Source organism: Styela clava, chromosome 7, assembly GCF_964204865.1.
Source record: "Styela clava chromosome 7, kaStyClav1.hap1.2, whole genome shotgun sequence".
Classification (NCBI taxonomy): domain Eukaryota; kingdom Metazoa; phylum Chordata; class Ascidiacea; order Stolidobranchia; family Styelidae; genus Styela; species Styela clava.
In genome coordinates this window covers 4965489-4990195 of record NC_135256.1, presented here as the reverse complement: position 1 = coordinate 4990195, position 24707 = coordinate 4965489, and the positions used below count along the sequence as shown (strand labels likewise).

The 24707-nt window shown below is 35.4% G+C and overlaps 1 protein-coding gene across 2 annotated transcripts in view; it reads left to right on the top strand.

The window, feature by feature from the left end:
• The window catches only part of LOC120327594 (plexin-B2-like), a 51187-nt gene that overhangs the window by 13660 nt on the left and 12820 nt on the right, over window positions 1–24707 (top strand). The window contains exons 14-33 of one of the 2 annotated variants that reach the window (XM_078114842.1): window positions 2808–2937; window positions 3651–3817; window positions 4421–4475; window positions 5302–5385; window positions 6645–6809; window positions 7974–8125; window positions 8297–8398; window positions 9172–9309; window positions 10863–11001; window positions 11962–12071; window positions 12522–12626; window positions 13433–13535; window positions 13795–13974; window positions 15297–15426; window positions 16116–16311; window positions 17566–17770; window positions 19460–19489; window positions 21982–22172; window positions 23155–23226; window positions 23506–23572. In XM_078114842.1, the coding sequence (XP_077970968.1) occupies window positions 2808–2937; window positions 3651–3817; window positions 4421–4475; window positions 5302–5385; window positions 6645–6809; window positions 7974–8125; window positions 8297–8398; window positions 9172–9309; window positions 10863–11001; window positions 11962–12071; window positions 12522–12626; window positions 13433–13535; window positions 13795–13974; window positions 15297–15426; window positions 16116–16311; window positions 17566–17770; window positions 19460–19489; window positions 21982–22172; window positions 23155–23226; window positions 23506–23572 (2521 nt within the window). The remainder of the gene's footprint in view (window positions 1–2807; window positions 2938–3650; window positions 3818–4420; window positions 4476–5301; window positions 5386–6644; window positions 6810–7973; window positions 8126–8296; window positions 8399–9171; window positions 9310–10862; window positions 11002–11961; window positions 12072–12521; window positions 12627–13432; window positions 13536–13794; window positions 13975–15296; window positions 15427–16115; window positions 16312–17565; window positions 17771–19459; window positions 19490–21981; window positions 22173–23154; window positions 23227–23505; window positions 23573–24707) is intronic. The other variant, XM_078114843.1, reaches the window with a different exon arrangement.

The window sequence follows — 24707 nt, the reverse complement described above, 5'->3', positions numbered from 1 at the left end:
AATATTAATAAGAATAACATAATCTATTTCCACGAAATAGAAAGTATATTTGTAAGCTTTCATTAGATCAAAGTCTAACTCGTTCAGACAAAACTAGATATGGCTTAATAAACAGTGAATTAAAAATATAAGTAATACTATGGCAAATACAAGGTAAAATTCAAAATTCTCCCCTAAGGCGACAAAAATCATCCCTGAAAGTGGATCCTTATTCAATCAGAAAACATGGTCGCATGATCAAGTGCCATGTGTTACCTACCCAGGTGTGGTCTGAGGAATTAGAACTTGTGCAAGTTAGGTTTTGTTCGCTAAATTATTTTTATAGAAATAGGGGTATCCAAAGAAATGAAAAATGCAACAGTAGACCTTTCACACTATAGTACTAGTCCAGTGGTTATCAATCTTTTTTCTCTTGTGGCCCATTTTCGTTGCATAAATATTCTGTGGCCAACTAACATTTTCATGGGGGTGAGAAAAACTTAAAAAAAAAAACATAACTCTTCCTGCGAGAATAAACAATTTCAATTCAATAATAATTAGGTGGAAACTACCCCCCTGTAACAAAAAACTGCATCATTCATTGCTACTACCATCAAATTCAACTAACTTTATCAACAACTCTAGCAATTTCTAATAGGTCTGTGGTTCACCTGAAAATGTTCCTGTGGCCGGCCATGGCCCACTGGTTGAGAACCAGTGTAATAGCCTGAGATAGATCGCACGATGTAGTACTAGGTTGATAAACAGGGTGTACATTGAGTCCCTTTACAATTTCAATTTTTTTTTAAAAAAGTCATTTCTCAATATTATATCTTAACCAGGTTTGTTGTTTTTTAATCATTACTTATCGATTTTAATCAGTAAGTATGTTGATAGGTATTTGTCTGTTTGGTGTCTGTTAGATGCACGCGATATCTCACGAAGGCGTGGTTGAATCTGTTCCAAATTTTGCATGTGCATTCATCATATCTCGGACCAGAAGCCTATTTATTTTGGATGAATTATGTTGTATAATTAGCGAGTTATTAATTAATTAGTTATGGGACACGCAGAGTCATGAATCGAATCCGCATTTTCGATCGATAAGTCTTCGGTCTCCGACCGATATTCTCGTTTAATCATTAATTGTATTTTACTTCATTTATTTCATCTGTGATGGCCAAAACAGTATATGGTATCGATAAATTTCCTTTCCAATTATTAAAAAATTCTAACACTTTATAGGCACCCTGTATGTTTCACATTATAGTAGCACCAAGGTATGTCTTTGTATCTCAGATATACCCTATTATCATGCCCGACTGAGTATACTGAACTAACAAACGTACACTAGTTAATTACAGCCGAAGCAAATATCTCTGATATTAAGATAAATGTTGACATTTTATCCCGTTTTCATACTATGCTTTCTGCATGAATAGAATCAGGCAATTTTACAGCTCTTAAAAGTCATTTTATCTTCTTAAATTTGATGGATTGGCCGTGAAATAACTGGTTTATGGTAACCAATGACAAAGGGGGTGTGAGTGCTATAAATATTGTAGGTTCTTGCTGAGCTACTGGTTAGCCTAACGCAGGGGTTCCCAAACTGGGGTACGTATACCCCGGGAGTACATTTCCACTTTTCAGGGGCTACATAAAATTCAATCTAACATATTGACCCGCTCTTGACCATTGTGCCTAGTTTTGGATCTACTTCCAGATTTCATTCGACCAAAATTTCAGGAATTGGATAATGACGTAACCTGATATTTTTAGTCTTTTTGAGAGAGAAATGAATTTTTTATGGTTGAATAACAGGTTGCATGCGGTCAAATTCTTTAAATAATTGAAAAGCTGTGAGACTGCATGCATGGTGAAACACATAGGGGCAAAGCAATTAGACTCTGTTGGAATTATGTCAAATTACACTTGGTTTGTTCACTAGGAAAGCATGCTCTTAATGTAGGAATGTTGAAAGATTTTCTGTTCGTTAAATGGAAATATTTGATTGATGGTGTTCCCATAAATGTACATTTTTTAAATTTTAAAAAACTGCATAGTGCACACTGAATTAATTTCAATTATAGCTTGTATGTGCAGCAAGGGTGACCAAATTGAGTAATTCACTATTCCAATACATTCTAACAAATATTTGGTTAAAGGCAAATTTTTGTTTTTCTAAAATACATTCTGTATAAACTCAAATAATATAACAGTGGACACTGAATTTTTACTTTAAATATATTTAACTTGTATGCACAACCAGGGATGGTTAAACCGAATAAGCTACTACTCTGAAATACATCTTAATGGAAAGATTTTCTTTTTGTTAAAGACAAATTTTTGTGTTCGAAAATTGCACTTTTTGAAATCTCAAATAGTATAGCACTGCATATACTAACTTTTAATCTGTGCAACAACACACTTAAGAATATTATTTTCAAATAAGAAATATCGAATATATCCTAAATGTGCCATGTACAATAGAATTTTACATTTCATAAACCATGTTGCAAATATATAGAAATTAAATATATCATAGTAATGCAGAATGTTAATTAGGAAGTTACCGTAAGTCTCACGGGCAGAAAGTTGATTACAAGTCCTGGTCATTTCATTGATATGAATCATGAACAATATTCCTTTTTTTACAAAATCATGAATGAAGTTGCACTTTCCATGATTTTGCTTTTTAAAATATTATGAGATCACAAAATAAACAGAATTTTTTTCGGGGCACAAAGTTTCCATATGTTTTTTTTGCTAAATTGTTGTTGTTAGTCTCTTTAATGAGGTCATTTTATTTTTTCAACTCTTTCATACAGAGCAATTGATCAACTGCAGCCATGCCAAGGATGCATAGAGAACCGATGGTCGTACAAATGTCAGTGGTGTATTTCCGATCATGTTTGTGTCCCCACTGGAGGAGCTGCTTCATGCACTCATGATTCTGATGTAAGTTCACGATTTTTTCTATTAGGTCTATTTGAGTAAGGCTTTGTGTAAGTAGTTACTGATGTTCAAATAAAAATTCTCATTACTTATCGATCTTTATCGATAAGTATGTTGATAGGTATTTGTCTGTCTGTCTGTATGTTTGTTTGTATGTTAGATGCACGCGATATCTCACGATCGCGAGGTTGAATCTGCTCCAAATTTTGCATGTGCATTTATCATATCTCGGACCGGAAGCCTATTGATTTTGGATGAATTATGTCGTATAATTAGCGAGTTATTAATTAATTACTGATGGGACACAAGGTGTCACTATGGAGTAAGAGCGCTGTTTTGGGGATCCTCCAACTTTCGATCGATAAGTCTTTGGTCTCTGACCGATATTCTCGTTTAAGTTTTGATAGTTCAGTTTACATTATGACGAATATTCATAGTTTCACTTTAAATATGACCTAATACATGCAATATATACATTTAATAATACATTTAAATATGACCTAATACATTTTCTGCCATTGCCCATCCAATTTATTACACACTTGGACACTGTACATGGGATTTAAACCATAGATGCGTAAGCTGTGCTGACAACACAGTTAGTTTTAACCACTGAGCCATCTCACTTGATAAATCTAAACTCTTATTCTAACTATAAACAGAAACCTAAAAATGTCTATAAGAAATAATTGCAAATTTTCAATCATTTTATCCAGGAATGTCCACAAGTAACATCAGTGACAAGCGAGTCCCGACTTCTCTCTGTTGGACTTCCGACACAAATCACATTGAACGTTCTTAATCTTCCTCAACCAGAAGATACTCAATACAGTTGTGTAGTTGGAATTGAAGGAACGAAGCCTGTTACTGTACCTGCTTCTGTGTAAGTTCAGAGATATTTACTGGTCCTCCCGTAGTGTGTGTACCAGGTTAGGCCATAATTTTATCCAGATTTTTCGATTTTAGTTCTATTAAGAGTTCGGGGACTGTCTGTGTTAGCCAAGTGAATATACCCCCTGCCCATAGGTTTCAGTCCCTTTACACAACTTGATGTAAAGTAGGCGAACAAAATTTGTTGCCTCCATATTGGTACACACACTTCTGGAGCTCCTATTTACCTACTTCTAAATTAGTGGTTCCCAAACTGCAGCCCGTGGGTTAATTACGATAACGGTATGTTAATTACAGCCCATACAACGATTTAATATGGCTTTTAACTTAAGTTTTTACCTTTTTGCTAGATATCGCCAATTATCTCGTCATTGTCACAGTTTAATCATGTGCATATTCGACGCAATGCAATTACATCAGTATCTTAATTATACACACCGATACTGATATCGGCCCCTCGCGGGCAATTCTCTCCCTTGGCCTGCGAATATTTTTTTCTCATTCAATCTCCGCCTGCTGTTTATTCTTCTAGAAAGCATTTTTTTCAACATTTTTTATAAATTTGGACGAAATATTTTCATTTTTCTTGTTTTAGATCAACATCTGGAGATCAAGTTATTTGTGACGAAGAAACTTATAAATACTCAGCGGTAAGTTCATAGATACTGTGAAATGTTTTAAAAATCATGTATTACCAGAGTATAGGGTGTCCATAAAGTCTTGAAATCTTTCAAAATCACAAAAGGAATTTATCGATAATATATTATTGTTTTGGCTCTCACAGATGTCCTAAATAAAGTGGAAATACTTGAACAATTACTGAAGAAAAAACAACAAATCTGGTTACGATATATTGAGAACTGACTTCATAACAAAATTGAAATTGTTAAGGGGCTTTATGGACACTCTGTATAGTCTTGCAGCAATTGTCTGTGAAACATTTTAAAAATCATGTATTACCAGAAGATATCAAATTTAATTTTCGACACCGAGTTATTTCACAATCTTGATCCCGGGGGTTATCTTAGATATAATCCCTGGACTGAATTTCAAAAATCATGTATTACAGGAATATAGCAAATTTAGATAAACTATACCTTTTAAATCTTTGCAGCATATTCTGGATATTAAAGTATTTGACAACTTTACAGAATTATCGACCTGTGCATTGTCATTTTTTTACTATGGCAGAGTTAAAAATAATTTATCTTCATCTTACAGAATATACAGGGTGTCCGAAAAATTTCTGCCTGATTTTGTAGTGATAACAATTGAAAATTTCTTTGTCTTTGTTTATCAATAGTTTTCATTGTGCTTGTAGACCTGCCTCATTTATCGTACAATAAAATTTATTTTAATTTACAATTGTTATTATTATTATAAAATCTGACGAAATTTTTATTTGTCGTTGCTGTGGCGTCGCAATTTTTTGGACACCCTGTATATAAATATTTTGACGTTTCATTTTTATTCCAGAAATCTTCTGAAGTTCCTGCCAATGTCACTGTGTATTGGAAACCAGATCGTGTGATTGATGCTAAAATATTCAATCCAGTGTCGGTAAGATTCTTTTAGTGTTTTATTATTACTTATCGATTTTAATCGGTAAGTATGTTGATAGGTATTTGTCTGTTTGTCTGTCTGTTAGATGCACGCGATATCTCATGAAAGAGAAATTGGATCTGCTGCAAATTTTGCATGTGCATTCATCATATCTCATACCAGGAGATTGATTTTGGGCGAAGCCTATTGATTTTGGGCGAATTATGTCGTATAATTAGCGAGTTATCAATTACTTAGTGATGGAACACAGGGTGTCACTATGGAGTAAGAGCGCTGTTCTGAGATCCTCTAACTTTCGATCGATAAGTCTTCGGTCTCTGACCAATATTCTCGTTTTGATTCTTGTCAATCTTTGCCGGAAAACTTTATTCATGTTTGAATGCTTCTTCTTGCTTGGATGTTCATGTCAGACTTGTCAGTGTTGGATTCTTTACCTCTCTAGGCCGGGAGTCTCGAGTCTTATTTCAAGAAAATTTCGAACTTTCTATACCAAGTTAAGTTGGGACACTATACTCCCAATTTCAAATCGATTCACTGTACCTTTGTTCAGATGACTTAAGTTACCGAGAGTTTTTGAAAAAAAAATTCTCAATTCTGGCCCGGGTCAAGTCAATAGGCTTCTAAACACTGTTCTCTGCGACAAACAGCGATCGTAATCAGAAATTCCTACATTTAAAAAATCTTCAGATATATAAGTTTTTCCATATTAATATTGTGGTAGAGGAAATCCAGTGAGATTGATCAATTAATGGCAAAATCAAGTTAATCATAACCATCTTATTGTACATAAATAGTCACCATAGTATTTAAACCTGCGGATCCATGCAAGGTAGATAGGGGGTCGAGTGTTTTCCTTATATTTAGCACAGTGGTTCTCAACCTTTTTTCTTTTGTGGCTCATTTTCGATACACGAAAATTTGGTAGCTTCTTAATTTTTTATGCGAAGGAAAAACTACAGAAAAACGTATGGCCGCAAAACCAGACACTTTCACTTTTATAATTAGAATAAAAATGACCCTCGGTAGCATAAAACAGCATCATCATTCAAAATCAAAATTCAACTATAGTGACACAAATGAAACAAAATCAATCAATAACAATTTTCGATGGGTTTTTGGCCAACATGAAAAAGTTGCTGTGACCCATTTGGTTGGTGGCTTAGCACGATGTTACGAATCTATACTGTGCAAGCGTTTCTTATCATTTTGCAAGACTCCCAAAGAAGCAAGTGATATCATTACTTTCCTTTTTTTAGTTCTACAATTGCTCAGTGTCTTACGATGATTGCTCTTTATGTGTGAAGTCAAAACCAGAATACAATTGTGGATGGTGCCATTCCATAGATCAATGCACAACACAGCAGCTATGCACTAGCGACTGGACAACTGATGCCGAATCATGTTCTCCACCACAAATAACGGTATGTATGTGTACTTGTATAAATAAGGGTTTTTCAAACTTTTTGTATTATGAAGCCAGTGAGGAGGTTGACTATTATTTACCGAGACCCACAATAAATTTATAAAAGGAAAAGAAAAAACACATTGCTATATACTGATTAAAGTTCCTGAGTAAATTCAATCAGGGCGGTAACATATCAACACCACCGTTGTCAAATTTTATCAATGTCGTTTTCGCTTCCTTGACAATTACAAAATTAATCAAGTCAGTATTTCAATAAGTAAATTAATGTTTCTGTCAACTAGCCCTTGAATAGACATCACTCTGCTTATGTTGCCATGATTACTGGCAGTTCCTGCTTGTCATAGGGATAGGATTTTTATATTTATCCCATGAAAGGAAAGATGAGACTTGTTAATCAATGGCGTACCACGCCTTTCGTCCAGTTACCATTCAATGTCGAGTATGGGATTAGTTGGCCAGTTATTTGTTACGGTCGCATGGACTTGATGGAAAGTTGACAGTATTTGAAAAAGTATTTTTTATAGAAATTTTCAACGAATGATTGTTTAAAAATCCAAAAATCGGTCACCATATATCCCTATTGCTATTCCTTGTTTCTAGTCTTGTTGCATTACAAAATTCAGAAAGTTTCAAATATTTTATTTATTTAGTAATCTTTCTGGTTGGCCACTTGTACCTACTCAAGTGAGATTTGTTTATTTTAGTCAGCAGATTATAAGCATTGTTTATATAAACTTATTCCCGACTAGTTCCGCTTGACTGCATATAGTCTGTGATTTTAGAATTGAATTATGATTCATTTATTTGAAGTGTTTTGATTTAAAATTGTTTCAAACCAAATAATCCATAAACTTTTCTATAATAAAATGGAAAAATTGGCGAATGAAATGTCAGGCCTCATTCGCCTTCCTTTTTGATGTTAAAAATATACAACCAAAATAAAATATGTGTCACATTTAGTAAAATGTTTCTCTATCTGTACAATATGCCAGCAGTTCAAAAGGTAAGTCCCAGAAATAAACAGAATTTTTCTTCTCCCTGGGATAAATATTAAAATCCAATCTTATCCAACAACAACATGAAAATTCTGACAATAACAACAATTCAGCAAACAAGCAGTTATGTAAACTTTGTCTTATTATTCCTACTTACTTTACAGTCATTCTTTCCTACCAGTGGACCTATTGCAGGAAACACATTAGTTACAATTCATGGTGTGAATATGGGTGTGTCGGCAGACGAAGTTCAGTCTGTTACTGTGTCTAGTGTACCTTGTGCTGTGCGAAAGGATTTATATCAAATATCAAAAGAGTAAGTATTATTTATTCTGGTAATATTTACTTTTGTATAGACACACATTAAAATGAAAAAAAATTGAGATATATTGACAACTGACTTCATACTGAAATTAAAATTGCAAGGACTTTATGAATACCCTGTATCACAGAGTGCATATTATCAATCGTAAATAACTTTTTTCAGGATTGTTTGTGTCACTGGAGTCGCACCCAAGGAAATGGATGGGAAAGTATCAATCACTGTGCGTGGTATCACAAAGATATCGACTGAGAGCTTCCACTACAGGTAAGACACAATAATGTCATATTATTATATCACTTTTTTGCTTCAATAGCTCCATGTAAATTCGTTTTAAGTTTTTCTACGCTTAGTCCAGGGGTTTATTATTTGGTAGTAATACTCTGTGATCGGCGTATTGTGCTGAGCATTATGAACATTACCATCACGCCTCTGGTTACCCTGTATGAATTAGCATGTTTGAATCCTGGAGGGGGGGTGATTGTATGCGAGAGTATTTCTGGACTTCACTCAGCCGTAGGGTGATTCATGCAACTGCTAGTCAGTTACAGCTCATTAAACTAACACTCATTTACCCATGGCAATAAATGGTTAAGTATTCTCATACCTTACATGAACTGGTTGTTACTGTTCTGCTTTATTCATTTCAAGCACTGCATTCTTTCACTTTCGTTTTGCTTCATTTATCATGTTCGCTCAGGCGTGAATAATTTTCTATTGTTTTTGTTTTCTGTTTTTACTGTTTGGGCAGCATGCTCATTATTAGTGTGTGGTTTTGTTAATCTGTATTAATCGATGTATTGACTTTGAACTGAGTTGTATTGTCAGCTTTACACTGGTAATTGAACGGGAGACTCGGTTCGCGATATGATTAACCTGACTTGTCGACTCTTCTTTCATTGGATATTCAGGAAAATCATTTTCTAAATTTGACCTGCATGGAGGGTAAATTTTGCCAACAAGAAATTGACTTTTTTCTGTTTCATGAATATGATACCCCCAGCCCTGCTTGCAATTTAACTCAAAATTCTTTATTTTAGGAATCCTACTTTAGATGAAGTTCTTGTACCTGAAGGTCCAATAGCTGGAGGAACAATGGTTTCAATTACTGGAAGCAATCTGGATGCTGGGTTGTACAGAGAAGCATTTATTGGAAATCTACCTTGTGAAGTACAATTGTGAGTTGAAGTCTAATAATAGTTATCTTCATTCATGCTATGGCAGAAGTGAGCAAGGTTTTGAACCAGGGGCCAAAAATTTTCCCACCTAGACGGAAAAAGTTACATTTTATTATTATGAAGTGTTGCAAAAGTGGAAAACAATAAGCCTTGTGCCCAAACTAAATTTAATCACAATCCCAACCAATTCCGCAAGCTATTTTTTTAGCTGAAACATCAAAATTTGGTTTTAGTTTGGTTGTGGCAGCATCAGGCGGGCCATATTGAATTACCAAAACATGCTGGATTTTTCATTGCTTTGGTATAGTTGCATTATTAGCATGCAGTAGCACTTAGTTAGTTTCACATAACCCCAACTTATAGTCAGTTTCAGATATTTCTGTCTAATCTTGAGTTCTATTAGAATAAGTAATAGCCTTGTGTCTCTCTATTGTAACTTGTAGTCCTCTTTATTTTTACTATGGCACCCTTGCATTAAAAGCGTACAGACCAACTTAGTTAGGCTTGCATAACCCGACTGATAGTTATTTGAGTTCCATGTTTTGATAATTCTGTCTAATCTTGAGTGGTATTAGAATAAGTAATATCGTTGTGTTTCTCTTTATAGTAAGTGTTTGCCATGCCACATAGTACGAACATTAGGAAAACTGATAATTTAACACTTCTGATTACCTTGTGGGTGTCCACAAGTTTGTATCTCATAAAGTTTAGTTTATAAGCGAGAGAAAATTAGTGGTATTTAGGTTGGTTACAGCCTTCACCGCTGTCTTCATGCATATTTCAACTAGTTATCTCCTCCCATGCCTGACCTAGCATGATAACCCAGTGATTTTTAAATTTTTTAAGCCGCGCCCCTATTTTGAAATTGATGAAGTCTCGTGCCCCATCTCAAAAATAACATTAAGCTACAAAAAAAGGTAGAAAGACGAATATAAGTTTTTTTTCAAAAAACAAGTTGAAAATACAAGGACGGAACATAAATATCCAAAATAAAAATGTAAATATCCAAAATAAGGTGGACAAGATCAAATCTAATAATAATTAGCTCCACGTCCCCTCGAAGAATCATCTGTGCCCGTCCCCTCTTGTGGGGTGCGTCCCATCGTTTGAGAACCAGTGCTTTAACTAGTTAGCAACTCCCATACCTGACATTGCATGGTATTTTAATGAAAGGCCATGACCTAACTTAAGATTAAGCTATAGGTTATGCTTCAATAAATGATTATTTTATCAATATTCCTCTCAGACTGAATATGAAAACTGCTATTCTTCTTGTCTTGGTTATTTTTTACTTATAAACTGGCTCATAGTTCGATTTTCGAGACCCATTTTTTCAGCGTGAGCTCCTCAGCTTATTTTATTTCTCTAGTGGTTTGGCATAGGCTAATATTGTCCTCGGACAATAAAATAAAGAAAGAAAGGGACTGTAACATGATATTTTTTCCATCAGTTTTTATGAATTCTCACATTGTGAATCTGCTTTGGAGTTGGCTTATTCACGAGAAAATACGGTAATTTTATTGAGGGAATAAAAACATATTTTGATATCACAGGCCTCTAAGATCAAGCACGGATCTTGAATGCAAAACATCACCGGCTAAAGGTCCACTTATTAAAGCAACTGTTCGAGTTGTTTTTGATGGATATTCTGTTGAATTGAGAAATGCTTTCAGTTATGTCAAAAACCCTCAGGTATTTAATCTTCACCTTCATGCTGTTTTTACGAGCTAAAAAATCTTTGGTAATTGATGGCGGACATCTTACTTCTATTACGAGTTCTGGGATTAGCCAAGTGACTCCTGTAGTATTTGTACCTGAAATTATGGCCTAACCCTAACCTGGTACACATACTACGGGAGGATAGAAACCTAGGTGTCCTGAGTATGGGCGTGTATTTAGTTGGCTCGCATGGGGCGCTCCAGAAGTGTGTGTACCAATATGGAGGTACATTTTTTGGTTTGCCTACTTTACATCAAGTCGTATAAAGGGACTGAAACCTATGGTCAGGCGGTATATTCGCTTGGCTAATACAGACAGTCCCCGAACTCGTAATAGAACTAAAACAAGGAAAATCGGAATAAAATTATGGCCTAATCCTAACCTGGTACACACACTACGGGAGTATCCTTGATTGTAGTATGGGATGTATTTTCACTGGGTATGTATTGAATTGGGTAGTCTGTATGCTAAACCAAAAAGCATTCAAGGTCTTATCATTGGCTGCTCATTTAAGACAACACCATTGGACTTCTCAAAGTAACTTATTTCGATTTTGCGATCTTTAGTTGTTTTGGTCAACAGGAGCATAAGCAACCTGGGTTCGGAGTTTACAACAGTTTTTCAAGCTCTCATCAATGAATAGGATTTTGACTCCAGTTCTGAACTCTTAGAGAACCAAATCTTTTTATCGGTTTGTTATAAATACTTGGAAAAATGCAAGTTTGAGTTTGACTTTAACTATTGAAAGTCTGGAAAATTTCAACTCTCAACTCAAAAGAATTCAACGTTCTACTGAGACACCCAGGGAAATACATCTTCAAACACCAAGTCCATCTTTACATAGCCAAGAAACGAACTTAGATTCTATTATCGCAAGCAACGATTGTTTTTTGCAACGATATTATTTATGAAAACAAAAATTCTTCACTTCAGATTTTGTCGTTCACGACAGCAACTGATATAATGGCAAGTTTCTTAGCTGGAGGAAGAGATATTGTGTTTTCTGGAGAAAGACTTAATATTGTGCAGGATGCTAAACTTGTGTAAGTTTCTACTTGTTACTTATCAATTTTAATCGGTAAGTATGTTGATAGGTATTTGTCTGTTGGATGCACGCGATATCTGACGAAAGCGAGATTGAATCTGCTCCAGATTTTGCATGTGCATTTATTATATGTCGTACCAAAAGCCTATTGATTTTGGATGAATTATGTCGTATAATTAGCGAGTTACTAATTAATTAGTGATGGGACACAAGGTGTCACTATGGAGTAAGAGCGCTGTTTTTGGGGATCCCCTAACTTTCGATCGAGTCTTCGGTCTCTGACCGATATTCTCGTTTCTAGACTTAAGGTGGAAAGAAGGTTTTAGTTTTAAACCCCTGATTTTACAAGAAAACTTTCCGTTCTTCCCTAGTTTCATAAGGTTTCACTGTCATAGACGATGTACTCTCTGGAACTTAACTTCGTTGAAGTAATTCCCCTTTTTTTCAGTGCTTTCGTTTCTAACGATATTCAACAACCGAATAGCGGGAACAAAAGAAAGCGAAGAAAAAGGAGTTTAAAGAATATTATCAGATATATGTTGAATGGAGGAAGGTATGTCAACATCAATGCATTGAAATTTACCGTGAAATGTCTGGTGTTGTGTTTCTAAATTTCTGTGCTTTATTGCCTACACCCTGTACTGGTACTATTGTTTTGTACTTCTTAAAAACTGTAGTATCTTATAGCCAGGCACGTCTTTTGTATGGACATAACAAATCTAAACACCCAAACAATTTCTTGATATGCGCTTTTCACCACAAATTATTTCATTTGGGACAAATACAAAATCATTCTGTGGTTATTACCAAAGTAATTTCCTGAATGATTTTTCAGGAAATCACTTGTTACAGGTCATTGACATTGAATAAAGAACCTGTAATGTATTGCTTTTGAAATCGGAATTTTATGTTTCTGTTCTGGGAATTTTTGTATTTATGTATTTATTCCTGTATTGGTGAATTTAGTGACTTCATTTTTAAAATGTGTATTTTCCTACAATAAATGGCTCGGCTGTGTGGCACATTGCGCTAAACATTGATAATGCGATTGCCATCACGCCTCTGATAACCCTGCGTGGGTTCCCATGTTGGGATAGTTATGTGCGAAAGGGTTACTGGACTCATCGTAGCGGATGTAGGGTAGTACACATAACCGTTGGTCGGTTACGGCTTCCTCCACCATCAAGTTCATTCTCCCGAAACAAATAACCAATTAATCCCATACCCGACATGAAATGGTAACCGTACGAAAGGCCGTGGTTCGCCTTATGATTAAGCCGTCTTATCAGCTTCCTCACCCCTGTGATAAATATGTAAATCCTATCCTGTAAATTCTGAATTTTCAACTTATTATTTCAGAAATAAAAGAAGTACGAAAAAGTTTCAGGATTCACGCGTTACTCGGTTTTCTTCAACATGTGAAGTTGTCAATTCAACAAATATAATTTGTCCTTCTCCAGGGGTAAGTAATTGTTTATGATTTTTTAAGAAAAATTGTTAGAAAAATTCAATTCCTGATTCTTCAATGAAATACATATAAAAAAAATTGTAAATTGACCTAAAATGCAATGTATTCAAATATACTTATCACATATCAAAATACAATCTGCATGAGAGGGGGAGACGCGTAATCTGCAATTCCAACACAGTTGAGTCTAACGCTCAAAAATTGTTACTAGTGCTTTTCACTTCTACATTTTTTAAACTTCTCTCATTTCTAGATAAATTTGACGAACAATATTACTGGAACAATGCCGGTCGAAACTTCACTGCGCCTAATCATGGACAACATTAATATTCCATTATCTTCAACTTTAAAATATTACCCGAATCCTATCGTGAAAGATTTAGACCCGGAAGAAAATCAAGAAATTAGAAACGGGACTTTGTTGCGCATAACGGCAAGTGTTTACTAAATCTTACACGGACAATGTTTTTTTTTATTGGTTTATTGAACGAGGCGATTATGTGTTCATCAATGTGGCGTTTTATAGAGTTAATTAATGAGACCCTCTAGTGGTTACTGTTTCTAAGAAATTTCAAAACAAAACAATTCGATTTTTAATTGCTATTTAATGCATTATTGTTCAACTACGCCGTCTTGGCCAATGGCCGGCAACCAACTTGTCTAATGTTAAACACGTTCATGGATGCCATCTTGTGCCATATTCGGAAAACGCAAAACAATGGAGTCTTATGGGAAAATTTCGTCATGTTGTTGTATCGAATCGAATAAGTCAGCTGTTATAAGGGCTAGAATGAAGTCGAAGGGTGGATTTAAGCTATATGCTATTTAAATATATAACGCAGTTAAGAATGAAAAATTATCTAATGCGTTAAATTTGACCACAAACACAACGTAGAACCATTTTTTCAAAGATTTCATGGGGAATCGCCAATTTGACGCTGTAACATGTCTCCGCAACAACCTACAATGTCATTTGTTCCTCCAGCACAGCTTGGAGCTGAGCAGTAGGGCATTATGGAGCTCGACAGACGAAAATTGTTAACCCGAAAATAGAAACGGCCCTTGAAGCGAAGCTGTGTTAGATGGCCTAGAACAGGGTGGTCCAAACCCAGGCCCGCGGGCCACATGTGGCCCGCTGCTTCATTATCTGTGGCTCGCGTCACATTCAGAGAGTAATCAATAAATCGCAATTAATTAAAAAAACATATTCTTACATATTATTGATATATATATTTGACACTAATGTCATTGAATTGACTAGTGTCATAGCTATAGCTGAGGCAAATAGCAAAGTTGAATGATGTGCTTGGCAGTCTAAATTATTATCTGGCTTTCTATCTTTTTGGTCGGGAATATATTCTAACAATATAGGCTTCAAAGAAAACTAAAAATCGAATGCGGATACTCTTAGCCTGGAATAGCTAGGTCTGATAACTATGTGTTTGCACAATAAAAGTATTTGTTTTGTATTGCACTGTTTACCTATTCTTGGCACTATTGTGGCCCGCGAACAATGCAAAAATAATTTTGTGGCCTGTGGAGCCGACAACCTTGGACCACCCTGGCCTAGAACAATAGGCACAAGATGGCGTCCACATCAAGTTATGTGAAGGGACGGTAGCCGTGGCCCTACAGGAGTACCTTATAAACCACTTAAACTGAATGAAAGCGAGAGTGCGCATAACACCAGCTCCATTAAAAATGAATGAATCTCTCACTCCGAGGACTAATATGAAAATTTCTGTCTTTATCCAGATTCTCAATCTTAACAAGGATGCAATTCGTGAGAGCGAGATTGAGATAATGATCGGCGAACGACGTTGTTTCGTGGATTCTATCAATGATAAAGGAAGCATTGACTGCAGAATCCCACCAAAACCTGAAGGTTCATTCATTTTTATCTTTCATAAAACAATTTTCTATTTTATTAATAAGCCTGATTATGAATTTTTTACTCGTTTAAAAGGTTCAAGGAAAATTCGGCACATGAAAAATCGCCGCAAGAGCATTTTGCTGTAAAACAAGTACTTGTGTTAAAAACAGTCAGGTTTTTGAAGTGCCTTTAATTTAAAAAGAATTCGTTATTTGAGAGCTTACCCTGACCCTATGAACCTGACTGTTTTTATCAAAAATACTTGCTTTACAGCAAAATGCTCTCACAGCGATTTTTCATGCAGCGAATTTCCCTACGGTTTAAAATTAACTGTGTTGGCAGTGCGGGTTACACATCTCAGGGTTCTGGTCATTTCTAATAAAAGGAGCTTCTTACATTATTTAACTATATATCAGCGGCTGCTTGAGTGACTCATATAAAAGGGAGATCAAAATCATTTGTGCTATTGATTGGATTTCAATGAGACTAACTACTTATCCTTCTTCTATGCTTCTATGCGGTGAATTCATATGCATATAATGCAAGGATGCTGTAGCAAGAGTAAAGATAGCTATTCTAAGTGATCCAAGAGTCTTGCTGCACACTAACACAAATATATTTCTGTAACGTTTAGTCTGACAAATTTCCTCAGACAAGCAAAATCTGGCTGCTCTAATTCAACTATTTGTTTATTCAATCAGGGGAAGAGACATCATTTCCAGTTACTGTACAAATGGGCTTCAAATCTTGGGAAGTTGGAACTGTCCAATATTTTGTCTCTCCCCAACAACAAGGACTTATTATTGGAATGGTGATCCTTTCTGTCGTAGTCACAATTGCATTGGTGGTCATCTTTTTCTGCTGTTTTAGAAGAAATAAACATTATAAAGCTAACAAGTAAGATAATATTATTTTAAGATAATTTTTTGAAATTATTCAAAACAGATTTGGGCTAGTTGACGTAGTGGTTGAAAATCTGTGGATCAACACCCATGCCCACCCAGGATAATGTATCAGGTAGGCAATGCTGAACATTGTTCGGCACAGCAGTGTGAGGCATTGTGATAAACGTTAGGAATACACTCGTCACTGCACCTCTTGATTACCCTACTTGGGTTCGCGTGTTTGAATCCCATGCGGAGACATTTATGTGTGAGAGGATTGCTGAACTCCTCGTCTCTGCAGGGTGGTTTATGTAACCGACGGTTGGTTACCGCTTCGTCCACCATCGAGTCCATGCATCTGAAAACAAATAACTGGCTAACTAATCCCGTACTCGACATATACTGGTAACCTGACGAGAGGCCGTGATTCACCATATGAACAAGCTGTCATATAGGCTTTCCCCTCCATCTGGATAAATATGTAAATCCTATCCTATAATAGTCTCTTTGCATTTTGAATTTGCTAGAGTTGGTGTAGAACAGAGGTTCTTGGAATATGAGCTGTGATCCAAACATGGGTCGCAGAGGGTCGAAAAATGGGTTCCATCAAGGTTATTCAAATCTGCAGAAATTATCAAATCCATCACAGCCGAGTTACTACTTCATACACATTTTTCTCGACTTATTTAAGTTTTAATATAGGATACTCATTACCACTGATGAGTAGGCATGTCCATCAAGCTGGGCAGGGTGACCAAAATCCTATGTGTCAGATAGTAAGCAGCTGTTATTTGTATTGCAATGATGTTTTTCAATGTTTGATGTTTGGGTCATGAGATGTTCATAAAACTCAAATTTGGATAGTGCTCAAGAAAGATTATTTTGAAACCACTGGTGTGAAATTTATAATGGAGACGGTCAAACTTTTCAGTCCTCTGAGGTATATGTACCAGTACCAGGTTAGGGTTAGGCCATAATTTTGTTTTGATTTTAGTTCTATTTTGAGTTCGGGGACTGCCTGTGTTAGCCAGGTGAATATACCCACTGCCCATCAGTTTCCTTCACACAACTTGATGTAAAGTAGGCGAACAAAATTAGTTACCTCCATATTGGTACACACACTTCTGTAGCGCCATATTTTCTACAAAATTAACAAAAAAAATTTGTGACCTGTAGTAAGAGTCGATTGTTAGTTTTTTCGAATTCCAGCACGCCACCTTTTTTTTTTTTTTTTGCTCAGCTTTAACCCTCTTTCTTTTATTCACAGAAATGACTTCCAAGAAGCTTTAGCCCAGTTAGAAATGTCAGTTCGAGCAGATTTTCGCAAAGCTTTTGCCGAACTCAGTATCGACATGACAGACTTGACAGGCGATATTGGAGACCTTGGGTTGCCAATACTAGGATACAGAGAGTATGCAACGAATATGTTTTTTCCAAGCGTTCGATATCACTCATGTATGAAGGAACCTAACGTAAGTGTTTATGTCTATTGAAAAATTATATTTATTTGGTTTTCGTGTTTATTGATATCATGGCACAACAGACATAAAGTATTAGGAATAATACTATTACATCTCTGGTTACTCTGAAAAGGTTCACATGTTCAAATCTCAAGAAGTAATTATGTGCAAGAGAATTGCTGGGTTCCCGCCAATTTACACTTATACAGCACACTGTCGTTACAAAGTATTCCGGCATTATTTTGTACTAAAATCAAATCAAACATAGTCAAACTTTTTCTGTGTCATGGAGATGTTTTAATAATTTTGAAATTAAAATTTTATCTTGCTTATTTATAATGCTCACAAGAATTCTGGAGAATTCACCGAAAATAATGTGGGTGATTGCCCCAAGAGGAGGCTTACCCCTTACTCAGCGCAACTTGCCCCGTTTTGTGACTGAAATAGGCCATGGTGGCTTTGCACAGCTTATTATGCCGGTTATATATGAATATTAGCTTATTATATTATAAGTGATTTGGTGAGCGTAGGATGGTTACATGGAGTGGCAAGATTCAAAATTTTGAGAACGGTTCTCTTTTGTATTGAACTCGCCAATGACTGTTTGCAAAATATATGTATATTTCTATGTAAGCTTAACATGACACGCTTTGCTTAAATCCCATACATTACATTCCAAGTGCCATATATAATGCTATTCGTCATCTGCAGTGAACTTTGCGCATTTTCTGCACTCGTTTAATGTCCAACCAGTTCGCTAATTCAAGGTTTCTCAAACTTTTCGGGTCACGGACACATGTTTGTGAATCGTAGTTTTGACGGACCTCCTTCTTATGCCATATCAATATCTGTGCCCGGTTCCATTACATTTGAACCCATGACAATTGCACCTGTATGCTATTGCACCTATGGAATTTTTTTTTGTTTCACGGATAGTTAAACCCATACTAACCCTAACCCATGGGTTTTAGCACCCGCATATAGATTGAACCCGTGGATATACGCATGGGTTCAAATGTACATGGGTTCAAATGCACGGTCACCTCTGTGCCCAACCAATGAGGAAGGATATCATTTCATTTACAATCCAACGAAATTAAAGTGACGCTCAGTTTCTCAATTCTGATCAGACTCTTAATATCGTTGCCCTCCGCGAACCCTAATTTTGGAAACCCCGCACTAAATATCCTGTAAGAACCCACTGAGTCTCACCACAGATGCGATTAGTTTCTATGTGATTATTTATGTGACTCAATGAAGATCTAAATCAGTGATTCCCAATCTTTTATGGTCCCTTTCGGTGGCTTTTACTACTCATGGCACTCCTATTTATCCATTAAGTGGTGCTTAAAATGGTATTTTGATCGGTACATTCCAAATTCCATTGTTTTAAACAATTCATGCTCAACAAAGCGAAACAGCCTGTTAAATAATTTTATCAAGCAATGATACTAGGAAGAAAGAGCGTTTTCTTGTGAATTGAAAAGTGAAATCAGTTTTGCACTTAGCATTGTGCCCTCTTCCAACTGCTCTGTGGCTCCCGGTTGGAAACAGCAAGACTAGGTCTTCCTAAGTTCTAATTGGGCATTAGGTTTTATTGTTGTACACTCAAAATTGACATATCAGCTTTTCTTTCCCCCAAGTCTTATATATTCTTTTAAACTTCCCAAAATGAAAATCCATTCCAATTATTTTTACCAGTCTTCCACTCAAGCTATTGAAGACCAAAACGTAAGTCTGCTAATCATGACGGTGCAATTAACATAATTTTACGCTGTTATTGCATCCATATTCAGAAATCACCAATCGTAACCACTAATTTGTCAAATGGATAAAAGATTTTTGCTGCTCATTTTTTTATCCCAATCATGATTGATTTAGTCCAGATTAAATTAGTCCAGGCTGATTTAATTTCTATTGAAAAAAAAAACTAAAATAATCTGTACTACAGAAGTATGTGAACCAAGATGGCGGACACCGGAACGTAGTATGTGTACCAGGTAAGGGTTAGGCCATAATTTCAGGTACAAATATTACAGGAGTCACTTGGCTAGTACCCGAACTCGTAATAGAACTGAAATACAGAAAATTGGAATAAAATTATGGCCCAACCCTAACCTGGTAGACATACTACGTTCCAGTGTCCGCCATCTTGGTTCACATACTTCGAGTGTACCAAATAATCTCACTTTCTTGTATTTCTATATTCGAAGCCATTGAATGTACACCCAGTTTATAATATATCTGACAGCTTAATGAGCTTATATTCAGAAAAATTATTTTAAAATGTATTCAGAATAGGTTCTTGGTCACCGCTGTTTAAAACATTATCGTACCACGTCAGATCATATTTTTGTCGTTGCCAATCCTTAAAAACTGACTTAGATGAAGTATAGTAGACTTGAACCAATGGCTTGAATCTTCAGTCAGATGAGTTGTCTGTGGTTTATAGCTAGTTATTCACATTTGCATAAGTCAAGTTTTGACACTTTGAACTTTGACCCTGAGGCACGCAATTTGGCTTTTGATTGTCTTTTGGATGTGATTTAGCCGATGCATGTTGCATGCTTGAAGCTTCGCTGCTATGTATTACTCGCTTATGAAGCAATCAACATGATTTACAGGATTTGCATCCTGGTATGTCTCCACTGTCTATCAGACTTGTTTGTCTTAGAGAAAAATGATTTTTTTTTTTTTTTTAAATCAATTTGAAACTGAAAGAAATTTCAAATTGAAAACGAATCTTTTCTTAACTGAAACCAACTAATCGAGAGCTTCAACACAAAATGGTGAATCTTAAAAAGACAATTTTTAGAAAATGCGGAAAATGAATTTTTATGTTTTATTGGATTAGGATCGATATAAAAATATACACAAAGGGTTAGAGTGAGCATATGAAGTGGGAAGCAACACTCATGTAATGTTTCATACCAGATTTGGCGATCCAGAAGTATGTGTACCAATATGGAGGTAACTAATTTTGTTCGCCTACTTTACATCAAGTTGTGTAAAGGGACTGAAACCTATGAGCATTTGGTATATTCGCTTGACAGTCTCCGAACTCGTAATAAAACTAAAATATGAAAATTGCAATAAACTTATGACCTAACCCTAACCTGGTACACATACTGCGGGAGTAACCGACATTTTTAATATAATAAAATCATATCATTCAACAGCTTACAGTCAAAAAAGATTAATATTCATTTTATTCAAAAACAGCTTGTTCTTCTATTGCTTCATAATTTAGCAGCCATCAGCTAGATATTAATTACCATTACATGCTATTTGTTAGCTTCTAAGTAATTGTAAATAACGAGTATGAAATAGAAAACTTTTATTCTAAAGAATACTAGAGATGGATAAATAATTTTGAGTTTAAAATAATTATGCAATTACTGCTATCAAATAAGGCTTATTATATGTGATAATGATTATAATGAAAATGACTGTTACTTTGTATTAGATTGTAGAAGTCCATGATCAATTTGAAATATTTGAAATTAATAATGAAATTCACACAGGAATTTTATGATAAATAAATTTAGATTTGGATTTCTTCATTTTAAACTGGGTACTCCCGAAGTATGTGAACCAAGATGGCGGACACCGGAATGTAGTATGTGTACCAGGATAGGGTTAGGTCATAATTTCAGATACAAATACTACGGGAGTCGCTTGGCTAGTCCCTGAACTCGTAATCGAACTAAAATTGGAATAAAATTATGGCCTAACCCTAACCTGGTACACATACTACGTTCCGCTGTCCGCCATCTTGGTTCGCATACTTCGGGAGTACCTTAAACTGGAATGAATTAAATAGAGCAGAGTCCGATATATATCGGGTATCATTCCTAAATCAGACTTGAAAGTTTTCAGATTTGAAAAAGTCTCGTCTGCACTTATTTTTCTTGTCTAGGTGACCTGCAATCAAGTGCAAATCAGTATTAATCCATAAAAATATAGTGTTCACATATATCAAATTTTGAATTTTTCTAATTTATTTTGAATGGGAACATAACATTTTTGCGCTTATTAATTATATTTTCTTTTTCAAGTATCTTGGTGATATAACCAACATACAGACCTTTGACTGTATGTTTTATTAACTTTGGTACATATATCAAATTGGCAATAATACTACGATTCGCTGAAGATTTCGGTTATCAATAGAAAACTTTTTGAATTCTTTTATTGAATTTCTTTAATTTACTCTTTTACAGCCAACTGATAAACCTATTCCAGCAGTTCAGCAAGGATTCATCCAATTTAACCTGTTGATCACAAACAAACACTTTCTTTTATCTTTCGTCCGAACTCTGGAACAGCAACGAGGATTTAGCAACAGGGATAAAGGAAATGTGGCTTCTTTGATAACTGTTGTTCTTCATAAAAAATTGGATTATTTCACAGAGTAAGCCTGAATAATAGCTTTATGTAGCTAGTGGTCCTCAACCTTTTTTCTTTAGTGGCCCAAACATTTTTCGTTGCACAAAAATTCTGTGGCTCATAAACTTTTTCTCGTGCTACAAGAAAGACAATGAACCTTTACTGCAAAAATGGACACTTTCTCTCCACGAATAATTAGGAGAATATTGACATCCTGTAACAAAAACAGCATCATCATTCATTGTTACAACTATCAAATTTAGCTAAATTTATCAACAATCTTGGCAATTTTCAATAGGTTTGTGGGCCACCTGAAAATGTTCCTGTGGGCCATGGCCCACTGGTTGAGAACTGGTAAGATAGGGTTTTAACGAAGCTCCCACGACAATCTAGGGTTGTATTGATGCAGTCTGCGAGTTCTGCAAATTTTCATTCCAATCTGATAATCTATATTAATTTATGTGTATTGTTTAAATATACTCAAATACCTTGATTTATATCAGGTTTGCCACTAATATTGAATGTGCTACACTTTTATATATATTCATACAATTCAGACAATATGAGACAATTAAATTTTTGAATAGAATAGGGGTTCCTATAGCCCAGGGGTGGACAAGGTTTTTGAACCAGGGGCCAAAAATTTTGCCCACCTAGTCTGGCGGGCCATGTGAGAGTGGCGTTAAAGGTTACATTTTATGAAAAATAATTACAGTGTCACAAAGCAAAGATGGAAAACAATATGCCTCGTGCCAAAACTAAATTTAACCGCAATCTCAACAAATTCCTTGAGCTATTCTCAGCAAAAACATTCAAATTTGGTTTTAGTTTGGTTGTGGCAGCATAAGACGGGCCAGATTGAATTACCCAACGGGCCGGATTTCGCCCGCGGGCCGTACTTTGCCCATGTCAGTTTTGTCCCTCGATTTCTCCATTGGGGTTTTCAATTTACACTTTCCAAGACCCAAAACTTATAGTGTATTTATCACAATACTTTTTATATTCAGAGTGATGAAGTGCCTCGTTTCTGAACTTGTGGCCACAAGTGTGCAGAGGAATCCAAAGCTAGTTCTGAGAAGGTAAAGCATGTAAACACCTGTAAAAAAATATTCAAATCTAATTTTTGTATGTAGTAATTTCACAACCTTCACCAAGAGCAGAAGGGCACACAACATGTTTTGGCAGGTAGCAGTATTCCATCCCTGATGTAGATACCTAGCTATACAGAGCTTAAAATAAACTACCATTTGATGAAGAGGAATTAAGACTTTTTCTGTGTATTCATTTATTATGTTGAGCATGCGTTATTTCCATACCATTATTTTATTTTTGTTTGCATGTATTTACATCAACCACAGAACTGAGTCTGTAGCTGAGAGAATGTTCAGTAACTGGATGGCTATTTGCCTTTTTCCTTACATAAGGGTAAGTATGGTTTCTGTATTAAGTTTTTGTTAATATACAGGGTGATCGCTGGAAAATAGCCACCATTTATTTTTACAAATAATAACTTTCACAAAATTTTTTGAAGGCATACCGTATTTGCTCATTTTGTAGCCCGGGCCAATATTTTTAACCGGGCCCTTATTCAAACCGACCCTTATTCAAGCACGGGAGCTTGTTATTTTTAAAATAAATGATAAACAAAAATATATAAAAAAAACATATATATATATATATATATATATATAGATAAGATCGGTAGTTACAATAATCAATGCTGTCTGTTATGTAATTGGACGCCTAAGGCGTGAGTGTTGTCTACCAGCGCTTAAAATTCAACAGCGCTGTAACAAAAGCGCTTCTTATTTTATATTGTTCTCTACCACTGAAAAATCAGCTTTTACACATCGGGCGGGTATTCAAGCACTGGCCCTTATTTATTTTTATGGTCTGTTCACACGGGCGGCTTCACAAACGGGCCCTTAATCAAGATCGGGCTCAAAACGAGCATATACGGTATGTTAAATTACACTCATAGATGCTCAAAATGTTGTCCGTGCACTTCAGAGCAGTGTCTTAACCTAGAAGTACAAGCTTGTGTAGCGTTTGGAATGTTAACTCGTGGGATATCGTTCCAATTGAACATATACCTATACGCATTTTATTCATGATCTCATCTGACTTGCAAACTTTCTGCTTTTCCAGCGACCACTCTGTATTTTTGATTTTGTTTTCGTGGTGAAATTTTTGGTCCAAACTATCTTTGTTTTTTATATACTTTCATGAAATTTATTTTATGTGTTAATATATTTTTCATACAACAATATCGACTGTTGGAAGGAATTAAATATTTTATTAGGTATAGTAACGCATGCACAATTTTCAGAAAGTGTGAAATATGGCATTCAGTATTGTGTATCATGTTATTAGGAATATACTCACGATCACCTCTCTGATTATCTTGCCAGTTCGAGAAAAAATAAAATAAAAAGGAATTGAGATGAATATTATTCAATGGGATCATTTATTTCCCAATTTTGGAATTTCTGATTGTTCTGCAATCAATTTTTGATTTTAAAAGGCGCAGTTCAAATAAGGTTGAAAATCATAGAAATAA